Source organism: Quercus robur, chromosome 8 (assembly GCF_932294415.1).
Source record: "Quercus robur chromosome 8, dhQueRobu3.1, whole genome shotgun sequence".
Lineage (NCBI taxonomy): Eukaryota > Viridiplantae > Streptophyta > Magnoliopsida > Fagales > Fagaceae > Quercus > Quercus robur.
The window spans coordinates 55624516-55648459 of NC_065541.1; the positions used below are offsets into that span (position 1 = coordinate 55624516).

The following is a 23944-nucleotide window of genomic DNA, read 5'->3' on the forward strand; positions in this document are numbered from 1 at the left end:
TGAAGGATTTGTTACTTCCTTGTTAGGGTTCTAAGATACTAAGCAAAAGCAATACTTATCCTGAATGCCAATCCATTTTATTTGACCAACCAGTTGCAAATATAATACTCTTTTATTTGGTTTGCCCTCAACTCAATACACCATTATTTTTGCTTAATTTAAGCACGTAAAGAGCAAGTTAAATCATAGTAGAACATGTTACAACCCCTATATAAGCCCCCTCAAACCATGACATTTTTCTCAAGGAGAATTATTAATCTTTTGTGTTGAGATTGCAAAAAAAATGGCACAACTTAGCCTTTACTTGCTAGTCATCATGGTCTCTCTCTTTTGCAATTCAAGCTTAGCTGAACCAGCCTTTGCTAGACATTCTCAATCAAATGGCTACATCAAGGATTCATGTCGTATCACCCGCTATCCATCTCTGTGTCTCCAATGCCTCTCTAGCTATGGCAACAGTACTACTATCCAAAGCCCGGAACAACTTGCTCAAGTCGCCTTGTCTGTGAGCCTATACAGAGCACAATACACAAGAGCATACATGCTTAAAGTTGCTAAGGAACTTGAGTCAAGCAAGGCCAAGGGGTACTACCAAACTGTGAAAGATTGCTTGGCAGAAATCAATGATAGTGTAGACCAACTTAGCCAATCGATTAGGGAGCTACGTCGCTTGGGGCAAGAAACTGTGGCAAATGACATCTTTTGGCACATAAGTAACGTTGAGACATGGGTTAGTGCTGCCCTTACTGATGCAAGTACTTGTTTGGATGAGTTTCCGGGGCATAACATGGGAAAATTGAAGGCTACGATTAAGGGAAAGGTGTTGAATGTAGCACAAGTCACAAGCAATGCATTAGCTTTGTTTCATAGATATGCTGCTGCAAAGTATAGAGAAGCTAATAAGAAGCCATAAGGGCTAGCCTTGCTGCCTTTTGAGGCTATGTGTTTCCCTCTTGTAATGGATCAATCTTGTTCTATGTTTCATTTGCTTTGTTGTTGTAATTAATATGTAGTTATGAAATATACTTAATCAAGAAATGTGAATATGAAGTTTTGTTTGTCCTCGAGTTTGTCTCTATGTTTACCAAGCTATATGTATGTACTTATGGGAAATTTAATAAAAGTTTAAAGATCTATATCAAGAAATTCATTCCTCAACTTTAAAGATCTGTATTTATGAGGTCACATGATTGAAGATCCAGTACTTGAGGCGAAAAGATAGGTGAAAGACTTCAAATTGTGAAACAGTTTTTATGAGTTTCTAGTTTGTCAGAAATTTATGAATTGTATAATATTTTTGGCATATATTTATGAATAAATTAAATTACTTCAAGGGCTGAAATCCGAATAGTTCTCAACACCTCAGTTCAATTTTTTTTCCTGGACCAATGACCATATCAGTAATTCCCTTAATAATTGAAGGTGGATGGTGTTATTTCAAAATTGTCCTCAACAGTGCCAAATGTTAAATTTAGGATAATGGGGCTCATTTATTAAGTCCAAATAATTGAATTTTTTTTTTGGGTGACCAGAATTGAATTACTTATTAGTTTGTCTAAGTCTAACTTGATCCCAAGTTGTTGATAACAATGCAAACTCAAGAGTAAGTTGTGGTATATCCATTATTGTACACGAGACTTTGAGTTTAAGCCACCCCTTGAATTCAAACTTCAAAGTTCACATGCAGTCTTCAGTCTTCACCAATATTCGATTGTCCAGCTGAATAGGCTTACATTAGCTGGTGCCTTGGGAGAGCTTTGCTTTAGTTATCAGCTATTAAATTCAGCCATTATTGGTGCCAAGTCTTGCGTTTTCCACCTTCCTTTTTCACAGTATTCTCTTAGATTCGATAGAATTCCAATCTGTTATATTGTATTTACTTTATATTATCAGATCTAATACACCAATTAATTTTTGGTGTAGGTCGGGATTGACCCCATATCTCTTATCCAACAAGAAAGACATCTAAGTATAATCCAATATTTTTTGCACATTTTAAGCCAAAGATAAAAACAAATTTTATAAAAGGAAGCACTGGTTGGGACTATAGAGCTTTAGACAAAATACCATCACGCAAGCATTCCTGTAGCCATGCTTCCAAACAATAGTGCAGCATGATGGTTATTCAAAATTGAAATCTGCATAAAAATCTCATAACATGCCAATTTTCATTTTCTTTTTGTTTGTAACCAAGTATGATCACATGACAGTAGCTTATACCCCTTTATATGCTTAGAAGTTATTGTTATTATTATATCCGAAAAATGTTAAGAATGTCACTCTTTGGCTGACCATCGAAACAAAATATCAAAAACCACTTGAATATGATATTTCATAATTTCATTTCTTTAATCCATCTTTTGAAAATATCATAAACGAATGATTCACAATTCTTGTACATTGGCAATCAAAGATAGCTGGACTTGAACAGTAAAACTTTTTTTTTGGGGGACTAAGTTTAAATTGAGGCAATTAATCATTGAATTTAATCCCAAAATTAGGTTTGGTGACACAACTTAATCAATTGGTTTGATCTAAACTTGGTTTTAAACATCATGGATGTGATTAGTAATTTAGTATATTAGAGGTGATAACAAGTTCATTGATCTCAAGCTTTATTGTCAACCCACCAATTGATTTGATAGTATCTAGTTTGAAATTCTTCAAACCACTACCAACCAGACACATGTAGGTTGTCGACCATATGATCCATATGGTAAGATTAAATTGGTGATTGGAATAGTTGAACCTGCAAGTCTCTTGTCAATTTTGGTGACAGCACGTGAGGATAGGAACAACAACATGGTTGTGACTAAGGAAGCACAAAAGTGGGCAAAGCGCTTCAAACAAGTCAGGTTTATTAGATTTTCATACAACAAACCCAATACTAGGCTCAATTTGATTTGGTTTTAGACCAATGCCAACTTGATTCTGATTAAACTAGCTTCTACAGCTAACTTCATACTAGGTGCTTCTAGGCCGGACAGGTTTTATTTCACAAGGTAAATAAAAAATAAATAAATAAATTCTAGATTTACATTTCTAAATTCCCATGATTTCAGTATTTCACCTCAAAGTCCAATATACAATCAACATCATCTACATAACTTTATTATATAGGCAACAAAATAAATAAATAAATATATTTGTGATATTTTATTATGTACAAAAAGAAACGAAAAGGGAATGAATGGCATTTTGGCGAATCTCTAAAAAGACGATCCCTTTTTTCTATTCCACGACCCGACGCCTATAAATAAAGAAAATATCACAGTTCAAAATAATGCAATATCTTATTACACTCTCATCTCCTCTACTCTCTCTCTCGCTAGATATTTTCCACTCACTCTCACTCTCCGATCAGATATCACAGAGACACGATGTTTTGTCTTCAGAATCTTCCAAGGTCATCTTCTACTTTTTCTTCAATCTTTGCCCTAAATAATCATCTTTACTAGTATTTTTTTTTCTTCTTCTCAAAATCTCTCTGATTTTCTTCTTCTCCAAATCTCAGATCCTCTGCTTTGCCTTTGCAAAGCTCCAAAAGTCATCAGAGAAAACCTCCCTGCTCAGTCAATACACTGGTAACCTTCGTCTTCTACAACCTATGTGTATGTATGCGTTAAAATGTAACTTTGACAAATTTTTGAATGATTTAATGCAGGGAGTGATGAGTAATGTTAATCTACATCGAAGTATGGCGGTTAAGGTAACTTCAGAAACCTCAGATTCAGAAAATTTTATAATTATATTATGTTTTGTTTGGTTATCTCTGTAATTAGCATTGAATTTTTGTTACATATGATTTATAGCTTTGGCTTTTACTGTTTTACAGTTTTTGTTTTTGGGTGGTTTTGAGATATTGACGATGTTGTTCAAACGTGGTGTTACATGTTTTTGTGGGCTGATTTTCTTGTCTGAAATATCTTGGGATTTTTGTTTTTGTCGAATATATATATATATATATATATATAGTCTTCTATTGTAAATGATATCATGATATGTGCTATGTATGTGTGTGTGTGTGTAGCTAATGATTTTTAGCTCAAATGACATCTCCTTGCCTTGTAAGGGCAACGTGATGAGGTCCTGGGTTCAATACTCACTGATTGTGTGTGTGTGTGTGTGTTGTGTTGAGGTCCATTTTGATGAAGCCAAAATTTGACATTTTCATGGAGAGTGTGATTAAAGTTGTTGTTGGTAGATACTTGTCCATCATATATGGAGAATCTAAAGTTGTTTGCTGTCTTCGTGATGTAGTAGTTTTTATGTGCAAGAGAGGACAATCCATTAAAATCCATGTTTGCTTTGAAATCTGCCACCCTATGGATGGGACTAGCCATGTTAAACTTACTAGTGTTCATTTTCCCTTATGTAACTTTGGACATGTATTCTTTAGATGGATTATTTACAGTTGTAACGATTGCATTTAAAGGTTTCATGTAGAAGAATATTGGATATATTTTTTTTGTAGGCAATTTTGGGTCCTACGTCCAGTGCTGAGGCAAGCGATGCTAATTTAGAGGAGGAAAAATCGGAAACATATAGTAGCAACATGACAGAAGCTATGGGTGCTGGTAAGTTGTCACTCTGTGTTTCTAGTTTGATCATTAGGAAGTATAGGAGACAACTTGCATATGAGTGAATTTATCAACGAGTAGTTTTTAGCTATTTTGGCGGTCTATCTGCATATGATCTTAATGGCTTCCGGGGGGGGGGGGGGGGTCTTTGTTTTGTGTCTCTAGTTCATCTCATTATTCCTTTCTGACATGGTCTGTTACAGTCTTGACCTATAGGCATGAACTAGGAATAAACTACAACTTCATTCGTCCAGACTTGATTGTGGGATCATGCCTACAGGTGATCCTTGTTCCCAAATTTAATAATGTGGATCAGTTCTGCCATTTTTCATGTGACTATATGATTGTTGTCTTTTCCACACTGCCGATTGCCAGACTCCTGAAGATGTTGACAAGCTTCGTAGTATTGGAGTGAAAACGATTTTTTGCTTGCAGCAGAATTCAGACTTGGAGTATCCAAAACAATTTTCTCATTAAAGTGCCATTTGAGCTTATGATTAATAATATGCCATTGTCTTCTTTTTATAATTGCTAAATATGTAACTATTGATTATTTGAAATAGCTACTGGCAAGTTTGATTGAGCAAGAAAGTGTACTTTGAATTCCTTCACTAGTGTATCCAGATATTTTGGGGTTGACATCAATGGCATACGAGAATATGCTAAGACATATGATGACATTCAACACTTGCGTGCTGAGATAAGGTTAGTTATGGAAAGATTTTAGTTATACCTTAAGAAAAAAGATAGTAGTTGTGTTGATATTTTGAATTCCTATACTGAAAAGTGGTAATTTTGTCAACACTACTGAATTGTCCTGATAGATGTTGATTTTGACTTTTCACAGTTTCTTATGCAAACATGCCTTTTTTACAGCTTGAAGTTTATGTTGATTTGTTGAGTTTTCTGAAATGTTTATAGTGTAATGTGTCTTCTTGGTGTTAAAATCTGATGCAGGACAATGAACTCTCAAAAGGGGACTTGGTGTTTGAGTAAACAAAAATAACAAAGGATAGGAACTAGGAATTATCACCTAGGGTTTGCTTGGAATCACCACCAAGCATGTGATAAAGATAGGAACCCAGGAATCACCACCTAGGCTTGCTTGGAATCACCACAAAGCACTATAAGAAAACTTCAACCCAAATTTTAGAAATCCATGATCAACTGTTTACAAGAGTGAGACCAAAAGCCTTTTAATAGGCTTTGCAAATTACATCCAACATGGAAAGAAAATAAACTCAATGAGAATACATTATATAAGGAAATAAAAATAAAATAGCAATCAAATCTCTCTAATATCGTCAATCAATGTCAATCAGCATCATTCACAATCAACATTAATGGGTCCAATTTGGTGTCTGCAACAAAATCACTTTACTTAAGAACATGGAAGATGACAAATTATAGTAGACAAAATTCACTAGTTATTCTTGGATAAATGAATTTAAAGAGAAGGATTTGGATTAATATATTTAATTTAAAGGGCTTGATAAAGTGTGAAACTATAAAATTTTTTCTCTTGGTGAAATTTATGTAGGTGTTTGAACTTTGTTAATATATGGATTTGAAATGACTAGGTGTATGATGTCGCAAAAGCTTCAAAACTCACATCATCATGTGTTGTTAAATTTATATCAATCAATTTATATAAGCAATTTTTATTCAAATATCTTGATTTTAAATCCTCAAATCCAAATGCAAACTAGTTTATTTTGTTTCCATACACATTATTTGTTTGGGTCTTTACTTTATGCTATGCAGGGGTGCACGTTTTAAATTATCATGCTATATGTTTGTGCTGTATGTGTGCGAGTGAACATCATCTCTAGTACAATTCTTTACTACTGCAGCCTAACGTTTGATGTGGCAGGGACTTTGATGCATTTGATTTACGAGTAAGGCTTCCAGCTGTCGTTAGCAAATTACACAAGACCATAAATCGAAATGGAGGTGTGACATATGTACATTGCACTGCTGGACTTGGAAGAGCTCCTGCAGTTACGGTATGCATGTCAGTTTCATTCCTTAGATGTGATTTTATTCTAACCAAATTTCCTTCTTTAGCTGTATTCTCTGTCATATTTATGCAAGGATTGTGGATATTAGGCGGTGCCTGTAACGTTAAATTTTAGATACCTGCAATCACATTCATTAAAGGATACACATTTATCTCTCGACCACATTCATACTGGTCTGGTGATTTTATTCACTATTACAGATGTTTTGAAAGATTTTTTTGAATTTCAGTTGGCCTACATGTTCTGGGTTCAGGGCTATAAACTTATCGAAGCTTACAATTTGCTAATGGTAAACACTCCTTATCTAATGTTTTTTTAAAGGTTTGTGTGTATCTCCTTCTTAGATTATATGCTGCATGCTTTTATGTATTTCTGTCAAGGATATATAACAAAAATCAAGTTAATAAGTTCAATTATGGACTTTTGAAGACATGACAAGAAGTCCATGCATGCTCTGTTTCATGACCAAATTCAGTAACTTTTGAGTTTAATAAATTTTTTATATTGAATTGCTGTCACTAATTTCTCATTCAATAATAGCAGGGGGTAATTTTCATATTACTAATCATGGCATTCTATTTTTCTGGTATCTTGTTTTAAAAAATTATGGACTTTTAAAGGCATGACAAGAAGTCCATGCATGCTAAAGTTTCATGACCAAATTTAATAAATTTTAAGCTGATAATTTTTATTTTTTCTTTTTATTGAAGTGAAGTCATTAACTTCTCTCTCTCTCTCTCTCTGTGGATAAATTCTCACATGGGAGGGGGATTTGAATCCTGATTCTCCTTATAAAGGAGAACAATCAATACCACTAAGCTACAACGCTCTTGGTGATGTCATTAACTTCACTAACTAAGTTTTTATATTAAGAACTATATTAGATTATTGATAAAAAAGGCCAAAGAATGTTTTGGAAGCCTCAAATCTTCACAATGTTTCTGAAATATCTCATTGTTTCTTTCTTGTAGGGCAAACGCTCAAGCTTCCCTAAATTGGATGCTATAAAAAGTGCAACTGCTGATATTGTGAGTCACTTTACCTTTCTCTTATATTATTGGTGTAATGGTAGTCTAAAATACTAGTTTCTGGTTTTCTTCTCATTTATCTGAACTTTTCTAGTTATCACTCTTCTTGATCAGCTCACATATTATGATTAACACAATTTTAAGTAGAATTCTCACTTGATACTATGTATTGTGCTCTGGCCAATGAATACAAATAATGAATTATGCACTATATTTTATGCGAGGATTTTATTCGGCACACTGTCCTTGTTTTCCCTAAATTCTCTGGAAACAATTCTAACAGATTGTATCTTTGTTTTATCATGACATTAACATTTAATTATTTATATTTAAAAAAAGAAATCAAAATTAGTTTTCTTGTGCAAGTTAGGTATCCATTTGGAGTGTAGCTAGACACTTTTATTGAAATCAATCACTAGTCATCTACTGCTACTTGCTTAAAGGTCCTTTTATCCCCAACCCTTATGGTGTTGTACTTCTTTACTTTTTCCATCTTGATGACATCTTTTCACATTGGCTTCTTTGTTTAAGAATTTGGGACCATTTGTCACTGATTTCTTGTTTCTTTGCTTTTACAATAGTGGCTTTCAATTGCAAATGTTCATTAAGATAAAATCCTGATTATCAGTCCTGTCTTTGGAGTGACAACTAGTTCCTGTAGTTTGATTTAATATTTGCCAATTCTTACATTTATGGGGATAATCACATTAAGATTTTTGGCAAGAAACCCAAGAAGGGTGGAGATGTAAAGCTTTAGTTTATCCAATACAACATTTATTCTAGTCATTGATTACTATGGAATGACCTAGATAAGTAGCAGTGATTTTAAATTTATGAAAAAAAAATTTGTGTGTTTTCAGCAGCACTATTCTTTAGTTTTGTTTTCTTATGTTTAATTACATTCTCATTCATCATAAATCTTCTTAAAGCTTACAGGCCTCAGGAAGAAGGTGGTCACTTTGACATGGAAAAATCTTAATTGCTCAACGGTGGAAATTTCTGGACTTGATATTGGATGGGGTCAGGTAATGATCATTTATGTAAAACCAGCTTCTTGACTTCATCTTGGATGCATAATTAAAGCTTGCAAAAATGACTTGCGTAGCTTCTGTTACTCATAAAAATATGGAAGATCTGGAGTTTGTTATGACACCTGTCGCTCTTTTTAAAACATATAATGCTATTCGGTTTCATTGCAATTCCATGCAATTTTTGGACACTACTACTTGGAAGTATTGGTTTTATTTGCACACACACACACAAGAATGTTTTGAGTTAGATAAGTTGATACATGTTATAATTGGTGCTCTGACCTTAGAAAACATTTGGCTCTTCACATTGGGGCAACTAGTAAAGCTATTCTGGAATTACATCTGTGTTTGGTAAGACAGTTGAGAATCCATTTTTTTTTCCCCATAAAATTATATATATATATATATATATATCTGTCTCTTTGTGTGTGTGTGTGTGTCCTTTTATGAATGAAAAAACCCTCTAAACTCACATAAATAAACTTCTCAAATTTCTTTTACTCTTGATCATAACATAGACACTTTTAACAAAACATGAGTTACGCGTGAAAAGTTGCCCATAACTACACCCAAAATTTCCACAATTACACTGAAAAGGAATTAATCACGCTCAAAATTTCTACAATTTCTCACCACTAGTTGGCCACCATTGCCATTTACCTTCCCCATGGCCGTCATTAGCCCACCACTGCAAATATACCCACATAGCCCAAAGCTGAAAATCTTAATCCCAAAACAAAACCCCAATCCAAATCAAGCCTCCATCAAGAGTCTTTGGCAGCCTGTACTTCTCTTGAGCTCTGTAGTGTGTGTAGAGTGTGTCTAGCAACCTAGCCACCACAACCCCGCACATTTTGCCCATAGGAGTTTGATTAACAGTGAGGATTCAGTATGCTCTGCGACGCGCAACTAATCTGAGTGAAATTCTCCTATGTCATCAAAAAAAAAAATCCTCATGGCCTTGATCCCCATGGTTGATGACTTCAATGCCAGGTTAACAACAAGGCTCATGATGGGTTCATGATAGTAGTGATGGCGTTCATGACTCTGATCCTGTGGCTTGCAGTTGTTCTCCTGTTTCCTTTGCCTTCTGTGGCCTTGAAGAACCAAAGAAGATGGGGGGAATGAAAACATGAAAGAGGAAGAAAAAAGAGGAGGAGAAAGAGCCATTGGTGCCTTCTGGAATGTGTTTGTGGGTCCATTTGTTTTTAAGAAAAATGAGAAGTGTATAATGAGATTCCTCATTCTCATTCTGAATCATTTATAGAGGTTAGGGAGAATGCATTTTGAGAATCTACTACAAAGTAGAGTTAACAAAGTAGACCAAAATAATGCAAAATACATTTTCATGCCTAGAAAACTGCAAAATTGCATTCTTAGTAGATACAAACAAGAGCTAAGATGCAAAATATTAATTTCTTCTGTCTAGCCAATGCAAAAGATGAATGGAGAAAGGTTTTCTATGAAATCCTCAAGACATGCATTGGCAGCTGGATTTTTTTTTACCGTTAGAATCATCTACTATTTTATGTTAAGACTTGTTGGATAATGATTTCATGCTTTATTTTTTACTCACCATTTTGTCTTATGAACCTTCTGCAGAAAATACCTCTACAATTTGATGAGGAAGAAGGTTTGTGGTTTCTTAGGAGGGAATTGGCAGTAAGTGTATCTCATCATGCACTTCATTTGTGTCTTTTTGGTTCAAAATTTCTCTCTCTTCAAAATTGTTGTGCATTCAACACTTCGAAAAAAAAAAAAAACTGCTTTATCATTTGAGTTTCTTATTAGGTACCAATGCTGAAATAATCCATTAACGCACATGCCTAACTTCAACACTCAAGCTATAGAAATTATTCCATTATGATATTTAAGAATTATGTGCAAGGAAAGCATCTGGATTCACACCAGTATTGCATTGGTTTAATTTCTTGACTCCCAAGTTTTGTACATCACACACACACGCATGCGCGCGCACACACATATATGATATTGGACCACTAAAACCAATAGCCTTTTATCATTAGCACAGAATGGCTTAGGGTTCATTCCAGCTAATCCAAATTGGTTTGATTTTTTGGAGTGTCGAGATATACATTTTCCCAAATGAATTTAGCCTTAATCAAATTATATTTTCACAAACTCATTCCTGGTTCCTCTAGAAAGGATCTCTTGCAGTTCTGAATATAAAATGTTGCAATGGACTTACCAGTTTCTTGAAATCAAAATCCATGTGAAATTGTGAACGTAAACATGTTTAGAATTATGAGCCATAAGTGTATTGCTTTACAGGAAGGACGCTATGAGTACAAGTACATTGTTGATGGTGAATGGACAATCAATGAGAATGAGCTCGAAACCTCGGCCAACAAAGATGGCCATGTCAACAATTTTGTTCAAGTAAGGTTCAGCTATTTAGCATCATACCTTAAAAGGTAGCGGTAAAAAAAAAGGAACGGAAAAAAAAAAAAAAATCTAGTTCTACACTACCAATACCAATTGATCTGCATGTACACAATTTTTTCTGTGCTTGCATCCTGTGGGTTGCTTAGAGCTCTTTCAAAAAAGAAATCTCTCTCTCTTTTTCTGTAAATTAGTTTTCATAAATTCTCTTGGTCCAGGTTATTGAGTCATAGCTTATTGGGTTATATGGTCATCACATTTTCAGATTGGGAACTCAATATGTTCACTACTTTCTAGTTTGATTCCAATCTTTGGAGATTATTCATGATCCTATGCTCTTATGGCAAAATAAGTTTTTGAGAGAGTTCTATCCCCTTCACCTATATAGTTCTATCACACATTCAAATTCTTATTTCCAAAAACTGAATTTGGTTAGCCATGCTGTGTTCTCATCACTGTGGCCAAGTTTCATTGAGTTCCATCAAATTCCTGGTTCTTCATTCTCAAATCCCACCAATCCATGATGCATTCTATTCGTAAAAAGATAGTGCTTCTCTGTTGATGCTCTCATTTTCTCCTCTTTGCAGGTTTCCGATGATAATCCAGACGGTTTTAATGCTAATCTGCGGAGGAGGTTGACAGGTGATAATCCTGATCTATCAAAGGATGAACGACTGAAAATAAGACAGTTTCTTGAATCTGTTCCTGATGAAGAGCAGTGAATATAGCCAAGGCAGTTTCAACTTTCAAGTAGCCAGCATATATAATAAAAAAATGTAAAAAAAATTATCATCAATAATTGCGTGTATTGTTTATGAAATATTTTTAGTGTATAGTTAATAAATTGGGAAATACTTACCCAAATGAATAAATTGGGAAAAGACAGTATATAAGAAATTTTGTTCTCAACATATGGTATTGCTTTTGGTGACCCAGAAGTTTTTTCTTGGGCTAGCACTTGGTTCCTGCATTCATGACTAAACGGCAATTATTGCCCCAATATTTAAGCTCATGTATGTAGTTGGGTGACTTTGGGATTAGTAGGCTACCTATGCAAACCTAATTAATACTATTTAATGCCTGGAAGTTGCTCCTCATCAGTATGGCCTGTGTGACTAGATTGTATATTAAGAGGACATTCATGGTGTATCAATTTATAACTATTGATGATATAATGATATTTGGACAAAGTTTAGCTACAAAATTGGTTGTAGCTTAAGACTACAACCTTATTCAATAAAATAAATATTAATATATATTTTAAAAATTTAACCTTTGAATTTCATGTGCATTAAGCTCTTAATATAAAAGTCAAACTTTGTGTTAATCAGATATTATTTCCTGTATGATTTATAAATTTATATTTTATACATAATTTTAAACTACAAAAACTTGTAATTTAAATAATTTATTGATAACACAGCTATTGAATTTTAATTTTTTAGAAATTTTGTAGGCATAGAGGATATAAAAAAAAGATGTAATCTAATGGTGGATTTGTCAAAATTTATCTCTTAAAAAAAATATTGAATTAAGGTTGTATCTTTATGTTATAATCAATTTTATAGCTAAACTTTGTTCATGATATTTTCAATAGACTCTAGAGAATTTTCATATCTATGGTGTATCTTCAATTCCTCACAAGAGTTGCAACCAATAAAATATATTTCTGAAAAAAAAATTATTTTATTATGTTGTTTATTGGATAAACTTGCATTTCAGGATAGTAATCAAGAAAAGAACAATAGGGTGGATTTAAAAGTTAAAATTTAAAACCCTTTTTTAAGGATTAACTAGATAAAAGTATACTTTTAGATCTTATTTTTAGCTTAGTCAGTTTAAGAACAATAGGGTGGATTTTAAAATTAAAATTCAAAACCCTTTTTTTTTTTGGACTAACTAGAAAAAAAAAAGTATACTGTTAGAGCTTATTTTTAGCTTATTCAATTTATTTGGTTATTCCATTTATGTTTTAACTTTAAAAAAAATTGTACTTGTATTTTTTTTTTATAAATTATTTTTTTAAAATCCAATATGTCAATAGAAACAAACTCAATTGATGATGAATTTCTATTTATACACAAATTACTTATAACCAATTTGGCTCCACTTCTTGAACATATTTTGTAATCTTAATTCTTACCTAACTTCACTCTACTCCTTGTAATCTTGCAATTACTCACTAAACTTAAGAGTTACACTTATATTTCACATACACACACTCAACCCACAGCTTTCTATTTTTGGTGTGAATCTCAATAAATTGAGCTGTTTTGAGTAATTAATAAGTATAGCTGTATTAATTAACACAATGTCCTTGTTAAAGCTAGATATGGTTGCATTGTACCTAGCAAAATTGACAAAAACCCCAAAAGTCATTTTCAAGAATTTTTTCTATTCCCATAAAAAAAATAAATAAAAAAAAGAATATATTTTTCTACTTCAACAAAAAAGAAAACGCGTTTTCATTTTTACCTTTATAAGTAATTGGAAAGTGTGCCTTTTCTTTCAGCTTTCAAGTACCATTACCCAATCATTCCAAGAAAAAAAAAAAAAAAAAAAAAACCAAAAGATTAAAATAGAAAGTGCCGCTATAAAAGCACAGCTAAACAAAATATAAAAAAAAATAAATAAAAAAATAAAGAACTCGAACTCACAGAGTGAGTTCAATTCTTTCATTCACATTTGATTTGACAAACTTAAGCGATTTTTCTCTCTCTCTCTCTCTTTCTATCTTTCAATGCCAACTCTCACTGTTCGCATCTCAAATTTTCTTTTCTAACTCTCTTTTGATTTTTCTGTCACTTTCTCGAGAAAAAAAAAGAAAAGAAAAGAAAATAAATTTTTTTTTTCTATCTCTATGGGACGAAGCTCGTCTCCGCCTGAGACTGACGACAGTGGAGGCGGAGGAGAAGGCGGCGGCGCATTCCGCTCGATCCGCGGTCCTTTCCCTCTGAAGCGGAACCGAGTCAAGTCCGACTTGGACGATCGTCCGGTTCTTCACCGCAGTCGATCTCACCCGACCCGATTCAACCGCAAGAGTCTGCCCTGGCTGAAGGGGAAGAAGTCGGTGTTCTACTTCTTGGTGCTTCTTGCTGTGTTCCTCTACGCAATGTCGTCGATGGTGTTGCAGAGCTCGATCACGGCGGTTTTCAGGCAAGGAAGCGATCGGGGAGGCCGGGGGTCGAATAGAGAAGGATTGAGGATCGGCAGCACGTTGAAGTTCTTGCCGCCTAGGGTTTCGAGAAGCGACGGTCTCGATTCGCTGCGATCGGAGCCGAGGATTGGAGTTAGGGCACCGAGGCTCGCTCTTGTGAGTTTTTTTTTTTTTTTTTTGGCAGTTTCTTTTGATTTTTGAATCTGAGTTCTTGATTGCATGTTTGAACTCTATTTTGCTTCTATGTAATTAGTAAATCTCATTTATGTGAAAGCGTAAATTAAGTTTATGAGTTTGATTTTTAAGCATTTATTGCAATTGAATGAATAGGAGCTAGTTATGGCTTTAGTAAATAGTTCTTCCTTGATTGGAATTTCGGTTTATTTCCTTTTATTTTTTATAGTACATTGGAATTTCAAAGCTCACATTAATGCTCTGTTTGGTTAATGTGAAAACTGAACGGAAAAGAATGGCTATCCAAATGCTAATCTTATGTCTTATTTGATTTGGGTTTTTACTTCTTACACTTTCAAATGAGACATGTATATCTTCTAACATTTGAGTAAGAAGCACATTTTGCTTGATTGGAAAGATTCAGTTTCTAAAATGCTGTACAAGATTTTCCATAAGTAGTCATGTATTTATTTTATGATATATTTAGTTGTTATATTGCTAGTAAATGGGAACATTGTAAAGATCACTTGGGCTTTTGGGAATCCAATATCGGGTTGAAGTTACAGTTGTAGTAGAAAAATGGCATATTGTCAAGATGAGAATAAAAGATGCAAAGAATGGGGAAGGAGGGTCACTGTGGATTGGTATTGAAATAACTAATTTTGTACAAAAAGAAAAGAGAAAAGCAAATAAAAAAAGGTTAATATCTGCTTTAGAAGGCCATTAGAGTAAAAGATGATACTTGATATAGTGAGTGCTTTGATGGAATTAAACTCTAATGGAAAACAGGACTGTAGTCTTCCTAGATAATAAGCTCCCAAGATTGCACCTTTTCTTACTGACTAGAAGAGAGTTTACTTATTGGACCCCATAGGTTAACTTTGATATTATATTGTTAGTTTCTATGTAAGTATAAAAAGTTTTGACAGACAGGTGAAAAGGCCAAACTTTCTTTCTGTAATAGACCTCTGCTGGTGGCATGAAAGATCAAAGATGGATATTTTCTATAGTTAAATAAATTATTAATAAAAACTGTGAAATAATAGCACTTTCTCTTTGAGTTTATAAATTATTGAAGCAGCCAGAGCCCAAGGTCTTTGTTTTTGTAATGCTATCTCATATAATAATTCTTCTTTTCTTGAGATGCTTATGGTCCTTCTCTTTTATACCTATATATTTAAGCACGTTGAGGCCTGTCTTTTGGATGCAGTGTGGTGGTGAACTAAATAGTCTCTTTGATATCTCCATAGTTCAATTTTAGATGCTCAATTGATTAGTATGTAGAGGTGTTGTGGATTAATTTCATTCAGAACCATACCCTGCATGAAAAAGAATGTTAGTTGATTACTTTCTTCTGCATTAAAATGATTTGCATTTTTAATGTTAAAAATGACTTATTTTGATGAGTGTCAGATCTTAGGAAACATGGAGAAAAATCCGCAGTCGTTGATGTTGATCACCGTGATGAAGAATTTACAGAAACTGGGTTATGTGCTGAAGGTGAGTGTCTTACATTTCTGTATGATATTATCACTTTTGTTAGTCATAGCAATTGTTTCTCCATGTTATGGGAGAAACACGTTGAAATAGTTATTTAATAATCCACATAGTTGAGTGTAATAGGGGCATGTTGTTAGAGGTTTACGCATCCCTCATCAAAATCAGCCATTTAAAAGTATAGTTGGGGAGTTTTTATCTATGAGAAATGTTATATCCACAACATTTTTACAACAAATCCTAAGTGGCAGGTTGTTACTGGTTGTTATTGTTGGGGCAAAAAAGTAATCTTAGTGTTAGGTTCAAATTTGAACCAATAACAACTAACTACCTATGATTTGTTGTGAAAATGTTGTGGATGTAGTATCTCTCTTTATTTATTTATTTGTTATGCGCTGAACAGTTTTCCCAGCTGTTGGTTCTGAAAAGCTTATGCATTCTCATGATGACTGTCTGACAGATTTTTGCACTAGAAGATGGAAAAGCACGTTCAATGTGGGAGCAGATGGGTGGCTGGATTTCAATTTTAGGTCCTGAGCAATATGACCATATAGATTGGTTGATGTATGTTTGCCTTTTATTCTTTGGGGGTGGGGGGGTGTTTATTCTGTTTTATTATTATTTTTTGTGGTTGAGCAGGGGGCTCTTTTAAGGCTCATCCAGAGTGCAGTGAATTTTTGGTCAATGACTCTTTTTGACATTATTGTCCACCAGTTGGCTTATGTATGGCTTGTTGAACTCTGTTCTTTTCCTACAGTTTTGAAGGCATCATTGTTGATTCCGTAGAAGCAAAAGAGGCCATTTCAAGGTTTGTTGATAATCTCTTTGTAGTTCATGATGCTGATTCTTATGTTTGAGAGTTTTTCTCTTGCATGCGTTCCACAGATTGTATTATGCTTGATCTGCATGGGAATGGCATATCACTTCTACCTTTGCAGGCAATTCTTAAAAACAAATGATTTTTCCAGTGGTTGATGATTTGAGCTTTTGGGACTTTGATCTAGTTTGCACTACCAATGACGTTAAATTGAGCACACCCATAAGGGAGAAACAAGATGCTTTTTGGTCCACTGTTGATTATAGTGCAATTGACTGAAGCTGTTTGTTTTGAATTACATTTCTCTCTCTCTCTTTCTCTCTCTCTCTCTCTCCCCCAGTTTTATGGACACAAAGGATATACTTCGCTTCTGTCAGTTTAGGTTTTATGTGTTGTTTTGATTTTTTCTTTTTTTTCTTTTTCTTTTTCCATATATGCGTTAGTTTAGTTTGAGATGCTGTAATTAGTGCGTTTTATATTTATGCAGCCTTATGCAGGAGCCTTTTTGTTCAGTACCACTTGTATGGATAATTCAAGAAGATATCCTTGCAAATCGTCTTCTACAGTATGAGGAAATGGGTTGGAAGCATCTTGTTTCTCACTGGAAAACTACTTTTAGTAGAGCTAATGTCATTGTGTTTCCAGATTTCACTCTGCCGGTAAATCTGCTATCTTATGCAAATACGTACATGTCTTACTACCATGCTTCATTCTTTTTCTGTTCTCAATTTTGTTCTTTCTTGTATCAGATGTTATATAGTGTGCTTGATACTGGAAACTTCTTTGTGGTTCCTGGATCACCAGTAGATGTGTGGGCTGCTGAAAGCTACAGTAAGACCCAGTCCAAATACCAGTTAAGGAAGAACCGTGGATTCAGTACAGATGATATATTGGTCCTAGTTGTGGGAAGTTCTATCTTCTATAATGACCTATCCTGGGACTATGCTGTAGCGATGCATGCCATTGGACCACTGCTAACAAAATATGCAAGGAGGAAAGATGAAGGAGGCTCATTTAAATTTGTTTTTCTATGTGGTAATTCTACTGATGGATATGATGATGCTTTACAGGTAGTCAATTATTCATTGTTGCACTATAGAGATTATGCTCTTTTTCTGCTATAAATTTCACACTTTTTATCTCTCAACTGCTCTGTATACCTGCAAGTGCCTCTCTTTTCGAATGAGCGAATGGAAGATTCATAATTGAATTGTGTCTGACATAATGTCTGGCTAGTGTCTTCTTACATATCAAAAAAAAAAAGAAGAAGTTCTGGCTATCTAATTAACTAAATGACTACATCACATTGTTTTAAAAAAGTATGCCTCAAGCTTTTGAAAAAAAAAAAGGAATTTCAATTAGTTTATGGTTTCATCACAATATATTTTCTAAGTCAGATTGTAATGTTTGTTGTGAACTGTGAATCAAAATAGCCTAATTTATCTTCTATTTAGTTCCAGCAATATCTTCTTAGCAATGCACACACACGTTATTATTATTATTTTGCTGCTTGGTAGGTGAATAATATATCAGAAAGGATAATAAGAAACTTAGCGAGGCATCCCAGTCACATTATTTAAATAGAAAAAAGAAAAAGAAAAAGGTAAGTTGGCACCTCCTAGTCTCCTAAACAAGGAGGTCTAGGGTTCAATCCCCCAATCCCAACTTAATGTAGCCAAAAAATAAAAAATAAAATAAAAAAACAAAGAGAATATAGTAAAGCTAAGAACCAGCCATAGAAAAGTACAGATAATTTGTTGAAGCAGTCCTATGACAATTAGATTGCATACTAGACTCAGCTGCTGATGTGTTCAACTCACCTCATGACTTTCATTTGTGAATTAATTCTTGAATTTATTGCATAGGAAGTTGCTGCACGCCTGGGACTTCTTGATGGTTCTGTGAGGCGTTATGGCTTGAATAGTGATGTAAGTAGTGTGTTATTAATGGCTGACATTGTTCTCTACGGCTCTGACCAAGATGTACAGGGTTTTCCTCCTTTGCTTATCCGAGCAATGACCTTTGGAATCCCTGTTATTGCACCTGATTTTCCCATCTTGAAAAAATATGTGAGTTCTTTCAAGTTATTTTCCTTTTGGTTCATTGGTTGCTGTGTTGTTGGGGTTTCTTCAGTTCTCTTTCTTACATTTTCAAAGAGGTCTCTGAAATTACAGGTTGTTGATGGAATCCATGGAATTTTTTTCCCAAAACATAACCCTGATGCTTTGATGAGGGCTTTCTCACTTCTGATTTCAAATGGAAAACTTTCCAAGTTTGCTCAAAAAGTTGCTTCCTCTGGAAGATTGCTTGCTAAGAACATACTGGCATCAGAATGCATTACTGGATATGCGAGGCTACTGGAAAATGTACTCAATTTTTCATCAGATGCCACGCTGCCAGGTTCTATTTCTCAGCTTCAACAAGGGGCATGGGAGTGGAATCTGTTCAGGAAGGAAATAGAAATGAGAACTGTTGACATGCAAAACGTTGATGAGAAGGCTACTTTGCTGAGAAAGTACAGTGTTGTTTATGCTCTTGAAGAAGAGTTTACCAATTTTGTTTATTCAACCAACGGCTCTGCTAATGGAACGGGGATTCTGTCAGAAGATATGCTGACTAAACTAGATTGGGATGTTCTGAGGGTATTAGAAAGTTCTGAAGAGGATGAGAGGATAGAAATGGAGGAGGTAAGGTGTATCTTGCATTTACAGTGCCTTCCTTGGCCCCCTCCCTCCTCCCTCTCCAAAATAAACCCCCCACCCCTTGCAGGCAGGAAAAAAGAAAAAATAGTTTGTGTGTTTCAAGTCCTTTTCTTTAGAAGACAGCTAAAATCGATGATTATTTGTTGATCTGTAGCTTGAAGATAGAATGGAGAGAAACCTTGGAGCATGGGATGATCTTTATCGTAATGCTCGCAAAGCTGAAAAAGTTAAGTTTGAAGCAAACGAAAGGGATGAGGGAGAGCTTGAGAGGACAGGCCAGAATGTGTGCATTTACGAGATCTACAGTGGAGCTGGGTCCTGGCCATTCTTGCACCATGGTTCTTTGTACCGTGGTTTAAGTCTTGTGAGTTCCTTTTATTTATATTGCAACATTTATTTGGTCAATGTTTTCTTTATTTCATTTCCCTCCTGTTATCCTCCCTGAAGATCCTTTTTTTTTTTTTTTTTCCTTTAAATACAAATCATTCTTGATATATTCTGCTTAATGTATATAATTAGACCGTATAACCTTCTAGGATTTCTATTTTGTTGAGATTGCCTCCTACCCCTGGTAAGAATTAGAGAAATGAAAAAGAGAAAGAATGAAGTGAGAATTACCAGCCATGTCTTCTCACCCTATGGTTTTGCAATGTGAACTTTGTTTATCATTTAAGTGCTTTAATTTATATAATTTTTTTTATATATCTAAGAACAATGAATGATTTATTCCCCATTGAGATGAAACCTGCTTATTTGTTATTTTCGTTCAAAATTTAGGCTAGAAATGAAACTAGTATATATATTTTTTTAAATGGCTTGTTTCATATACATTCCTATTAAAATCATCTATAATTTAATCTGGCAGACTTTAAGAGAACGGAGGTTGAGATCAGATGATGTTAATGCAGCTGGGCGGCTTCCCTTTTTGAAAGACTCTTACTATCGGGATATTCTATGTGAGATTGGGGGAATGTTCTCTATTGCAAATAAGGTGGATGACATTCATCGAAGACCTTGGATAGGGTTTCAATCATGGCGTGCTGCTGGTAGGAAGGTATTTCTTATGTTGGTAGTCTATCTTTAAATATTTTTTAATTTTTCAGAGTTTCGTATATGAAATTCATGATTTTTGAATTTTTGTTTCTGGGGTGACCCTTTTAACTGAAGAAACTTTAAAATCTCAATTACAAAGTTGATAGTTAATGAATAAAGTAGTTTTATAGGATTCAAATTATTACATTTTTTTCAAATATGCTGCTGAACCTGGTATACTCTTCTTGAAATTCATTATCAGTTTTTTTTTTCGTAATTGTCATTATTGCTCATTCTCATTTCTTGAAGCAGGCTTCGTTGTCCTTAAAAGCTGAAAAAGTATTGGAAGAAACAATACGAGAGAACACTACAGGAGATGTAATATACTTTTGGGCACGGGTGGACAAGTATGGAGTCACAGGAAGCAATGACGTGCTCACTTTTTGGTCCATGTGTGACGTCTTAAATGGAGGACACTGCAGGCATGTTATTAGTATAATTTGTAATATAGTTATGTATGGATGGCTTAATGATTTGACTTTAATCCTGATGTGTACATGTTAATCCATTGTTTGGTAAGGGTGTGGCCATGTACGTCCTGTTGTATGTATGTACGTATGAAGGTGAACTTTCCAACAGTGACAGTAATGGCTGCTAATGGTGTACTTACAACCAATTTGATGGAATGGTTTTGAGTTGCCGTTGTAATTATGCATTCAATAAAGTTGCAGACTGTTGGACCATTAGACCCTAAAATTGCTTTGGCACTGTTGTTATAATCATACATGGAAAGGGTCGGTGCCACTTCCTCTTTAATAGTGTTAGTTTGGGGTATGGAAGGGCAGGGTTTTTCTATTTCCATAAATCCAGTGTGCTTTGACTAGCCTTGTTGGTTATTCTGTACCTCAATTATGGGGGTTAACTTGAAAATAAAATTATTTTTTAATATACAGATGGATGTTATTTTAGATGTGACTTATTTTTTGAAATCTAAATGCTTGCAGGTCTGCTTTTGAAGATGCATTCCGCCGGATGTATGGATTGCCATTGCATGTAGAAGCTCTTCCACCCATGCCAGAAGACGGTGGTTACTGGTCTGCTCTGCACAGCTGGGTGATGCCAACCCCTTCCTTTCTGGAGTTCATAATGTTTTCCCGGTAATTTACAGAGAATCAGAATCTGGAATTTTTCACCTGCAGTTTTCCATTTCTTTGTAGCACATAACGTTACAGTGAAAGCACTTGTAGTTTGACTGTAAATGAAACAACAATAACAACAAAGCCTTAGTCCCAAAAAAAACTTTGGGATTGGCTATGGATCCTCAACAGACTAATTGGGATTGAGATGCCCCAATGAGTAGGATCCATTCATGATAAGTGACTAAATTTACACTGGCCATCAACCTACTGCAACCTTCCTTTTTTCCATACTTGGGACTGGCTGCGAGCAAAAAATACAACACAAAGCACTAACATAGGAGAGGTTCTGTAAATGAAACTAACTGAATTTTTCCTATTGAGCTGCAGGATGTTTACCGATTCTCTTGATGCCTTGCACACCAACTCTGGTAAAATTAATACGTGCTTGTTGGGATCCTCAGAGCTTGAGGCAAGTAGTGTAGGTCTGAAATAGTTTGATTTTGTTATTGTGGGTGGGTAAAATTCCTTACCTTTGTTTGTTTTATGATCAACAGAAACAGCACTGTTATTGTCGTGTATTGGAACTCCTGGTCAATGTTTGGGCTTATCATAGTGCTAGGAATATGGTCTACATGGATCCACACACAGGTTCACTGGAAGAGCAGCACCCAGTTGAACAACGCAAGGGATTCATGTGGGCAAAATACTTTAATTTTACGTTGTTGAAGAGTATGGATGAAGATTTAGCAGAGGCTGCAGATGATGGTGATCATCCCCGTGAGATGTGGTTGTGGCCATTAACAGGGGAAGTGCATTGGCAAGGGATTTATGAAAGGGAGAGGGAGGAAAGATATAGGCTGAAGATGGATAAGAAGAGAAAAACAAGAGAGAAACTTCGTGAAAGGCAGAAGTACGGTTATAGGCAGAAGACACTTGCAGTTATTGATCCAAAAAAAAGGCAGAAGACAATTGCAGAATAGGAAGCATATAGTCAGAACTACTCAATTCTAACTCTGGAACACTTTTGACTCCTAACACGTTACTAAACCCATTTTTCTCCAACATGGGAATTGGAAAAGGCACTTTCAGACTGAGGAGAAGCTTCGTTCTAACTGCATCAGTAGTACATAAAAAATGATTCTGTTAGTATTTTCTCACTTTTACTCAATATACATAATACTCAAATGAAGTGGAGGGTAGACACGTAGCTTCCAAGCAATTGTGGCTCGCTAGCTTTCGAGGCCTTTTTACTCGGTCATTTCTAGCAGCACAGAGGATATTGGGTTTTGAGAGGGGTACCCAACATTCATTGATATTCTTTTATACAGTTGAAACCATTCAATTTAGTGAGTATAAAGTTGTATTCTTTCATTACTGTATATTCATTCAACAAGAGGAATGGCAATTTTGACGACAAAAATGGCTGATTTCATGCTTGGAGCTGGTTCTGTTTTGATTTCACTTTGTTTCTTCAGAAGTATAGTTGCTTGCTAGAATGGATCCAGATGTTTCTAGGAGCCACTAGGCACCAGTGACTCAGAAAAATGGTCATAACTTTTTATTGGGGTGGTGGGTGTTAAATACCTTGGTTCTACTTGTAAAGGAGAGCAGGATATTCTACTGAGTTATAAGGCTTTTGGCTTCATCATTTGAGTTATAGTTAACTATTATGATAGGTTGAAGGGTGGGGTTTTAAATACATTGGTTCTACTTGTAAAGGAGAGTAGGTTATTCTACAGAGTTATGAGGCTTTTGGCATCATTGAGTTATTAGTAATTATTATGATAGGTTGAAGTAGATTCTTGTATGTCTTTCATGTTTGATAATTATTTTAAGATATTTGATTTAATTCATTGTTCATATATATATTTATATATATACTTATTAGTTTGACATTGTATTTATAATTATAAGAATATTGTGAGAAGAATAAATAATTCTTATAAGATTATTTAAAGTAAATTGAATATGAGAACTTCACATTTCCTTATCAAATTTTTAATCAAAAGAAACGTGAGCGCATACTTATATTCTTGGACTTCAAGGGTCTGTTTGGATATCGTTTATATTGTTGAAAATTGAAAACTTGTTGCCGAAAACACTGTAACAAAATAATTTTTAAAAGGCAAAACATTGTTCACGCATTTTTTACAAGTTAGCTGGTCCATGAACGGTGCTGTGGAACCAGCCATAGAAAACGCAAAACGCGCGAAACTCCTCAGGCAAACGCACGCTAAGATTCTCTAGTATTACATTCTTAAGAATATAGATGTTGAAGGATGTTGGGAGGACCATGATTTGGCTCCCTACAACTGCTCTAAAAACAAATATGTGGGATCTACAACTGCTCTAAAAACAAATAT

At 34.7% G+C, this 23944-nt stretch overlaps 3 protein-coding genes across 4 annotated transcripts; all 3 read left to right on the plus strand.

Moving 5' to 3' along the window:
- The first annotated feature begins 231 nt into the window (after positions 1-231).
- On the plus strand, positions 232-1165 carry LOC126694048 (pectinesterase inhibitor 9-like). The gene has a single exon (XM_050390072.1). It carries the CDS (start codon positions 284-286, stop codon positions 911-913), a length of 630 nt encoding a protein of 209 aa, XP_050246029.1. The 5' UTR covers positions 232-283; the 3' UTR covers positions 914-1165.
- A 2078-nt stretch (positions 1166-3243) lies between these two features.
- LOC126697139 (phosphoglucan phosphatase DSP4, amyloplastic) lies at positions 3244-11972 on the plus strand. The gene is made up of 14 exons (XM_050394004.1): positions 3244-3406; positions 3515-3584; positions 3665-3709; positions 4475-4577; positions 4784-4860; positions 4956-5032; positions 5205-5285; positions 6454-6586; positions 6831-6890; positions 7573-7629; positions 8559-8654; positions 10263-10322; positions 10953-11060; positions 11651-11972. The coding sequence occupies exons 1-14, from the start codon at positions 3381-3383 to the stop codon at positions 11783-11785; spliced, it is 1128 nt and encodes a 375-aa protein (XP_050249961.1). The 5' UTR covers positions 3244-3380; the 3' UTR covers positions 11786-11972.
- A 1712-nt stretch (positions 11973-13684) lies between these two features.
- LOC126697140 (uncharacterized) lies at positions 13685-23430 on the plus strand. Of its 2 annotated transcripts, none has more exons than XM_050394005.1 (14): positions 13685-14376; positions 15808-15894; positions 16352-16455; positions 16649-16699; positions 17196-17367; positions 17458-17778; positions 18574-18777; positions 18883-19395; positions 19565-19774; positions 20276-20464; positions 20752-20924; positions 21447-21599; positions 21969-22050; positions 22136-23430. In XM_050394005.1, exons 1-14 carry the CDS (start codon positions 13924-13926, stop codon positions 22559-22561), a joined length of 3138 nt encoding a protein of 1045 aa, XP_050249962.1. In that variant the 5' UTR covers positions 13685-13923; the 3' UTR covers positions 22562-23430. The 2 variants fall into 2 exon arrangements, with proteins under 2 accessions (XP_050249962.1, XP_050249963.1); XM_050394006.1 differs by having other exon boundaries at positions 13688-14376; positions 20755-20924.
- The last annotated feature ends 514 nt before the right edge of the window (positions 23431-23944 follow it).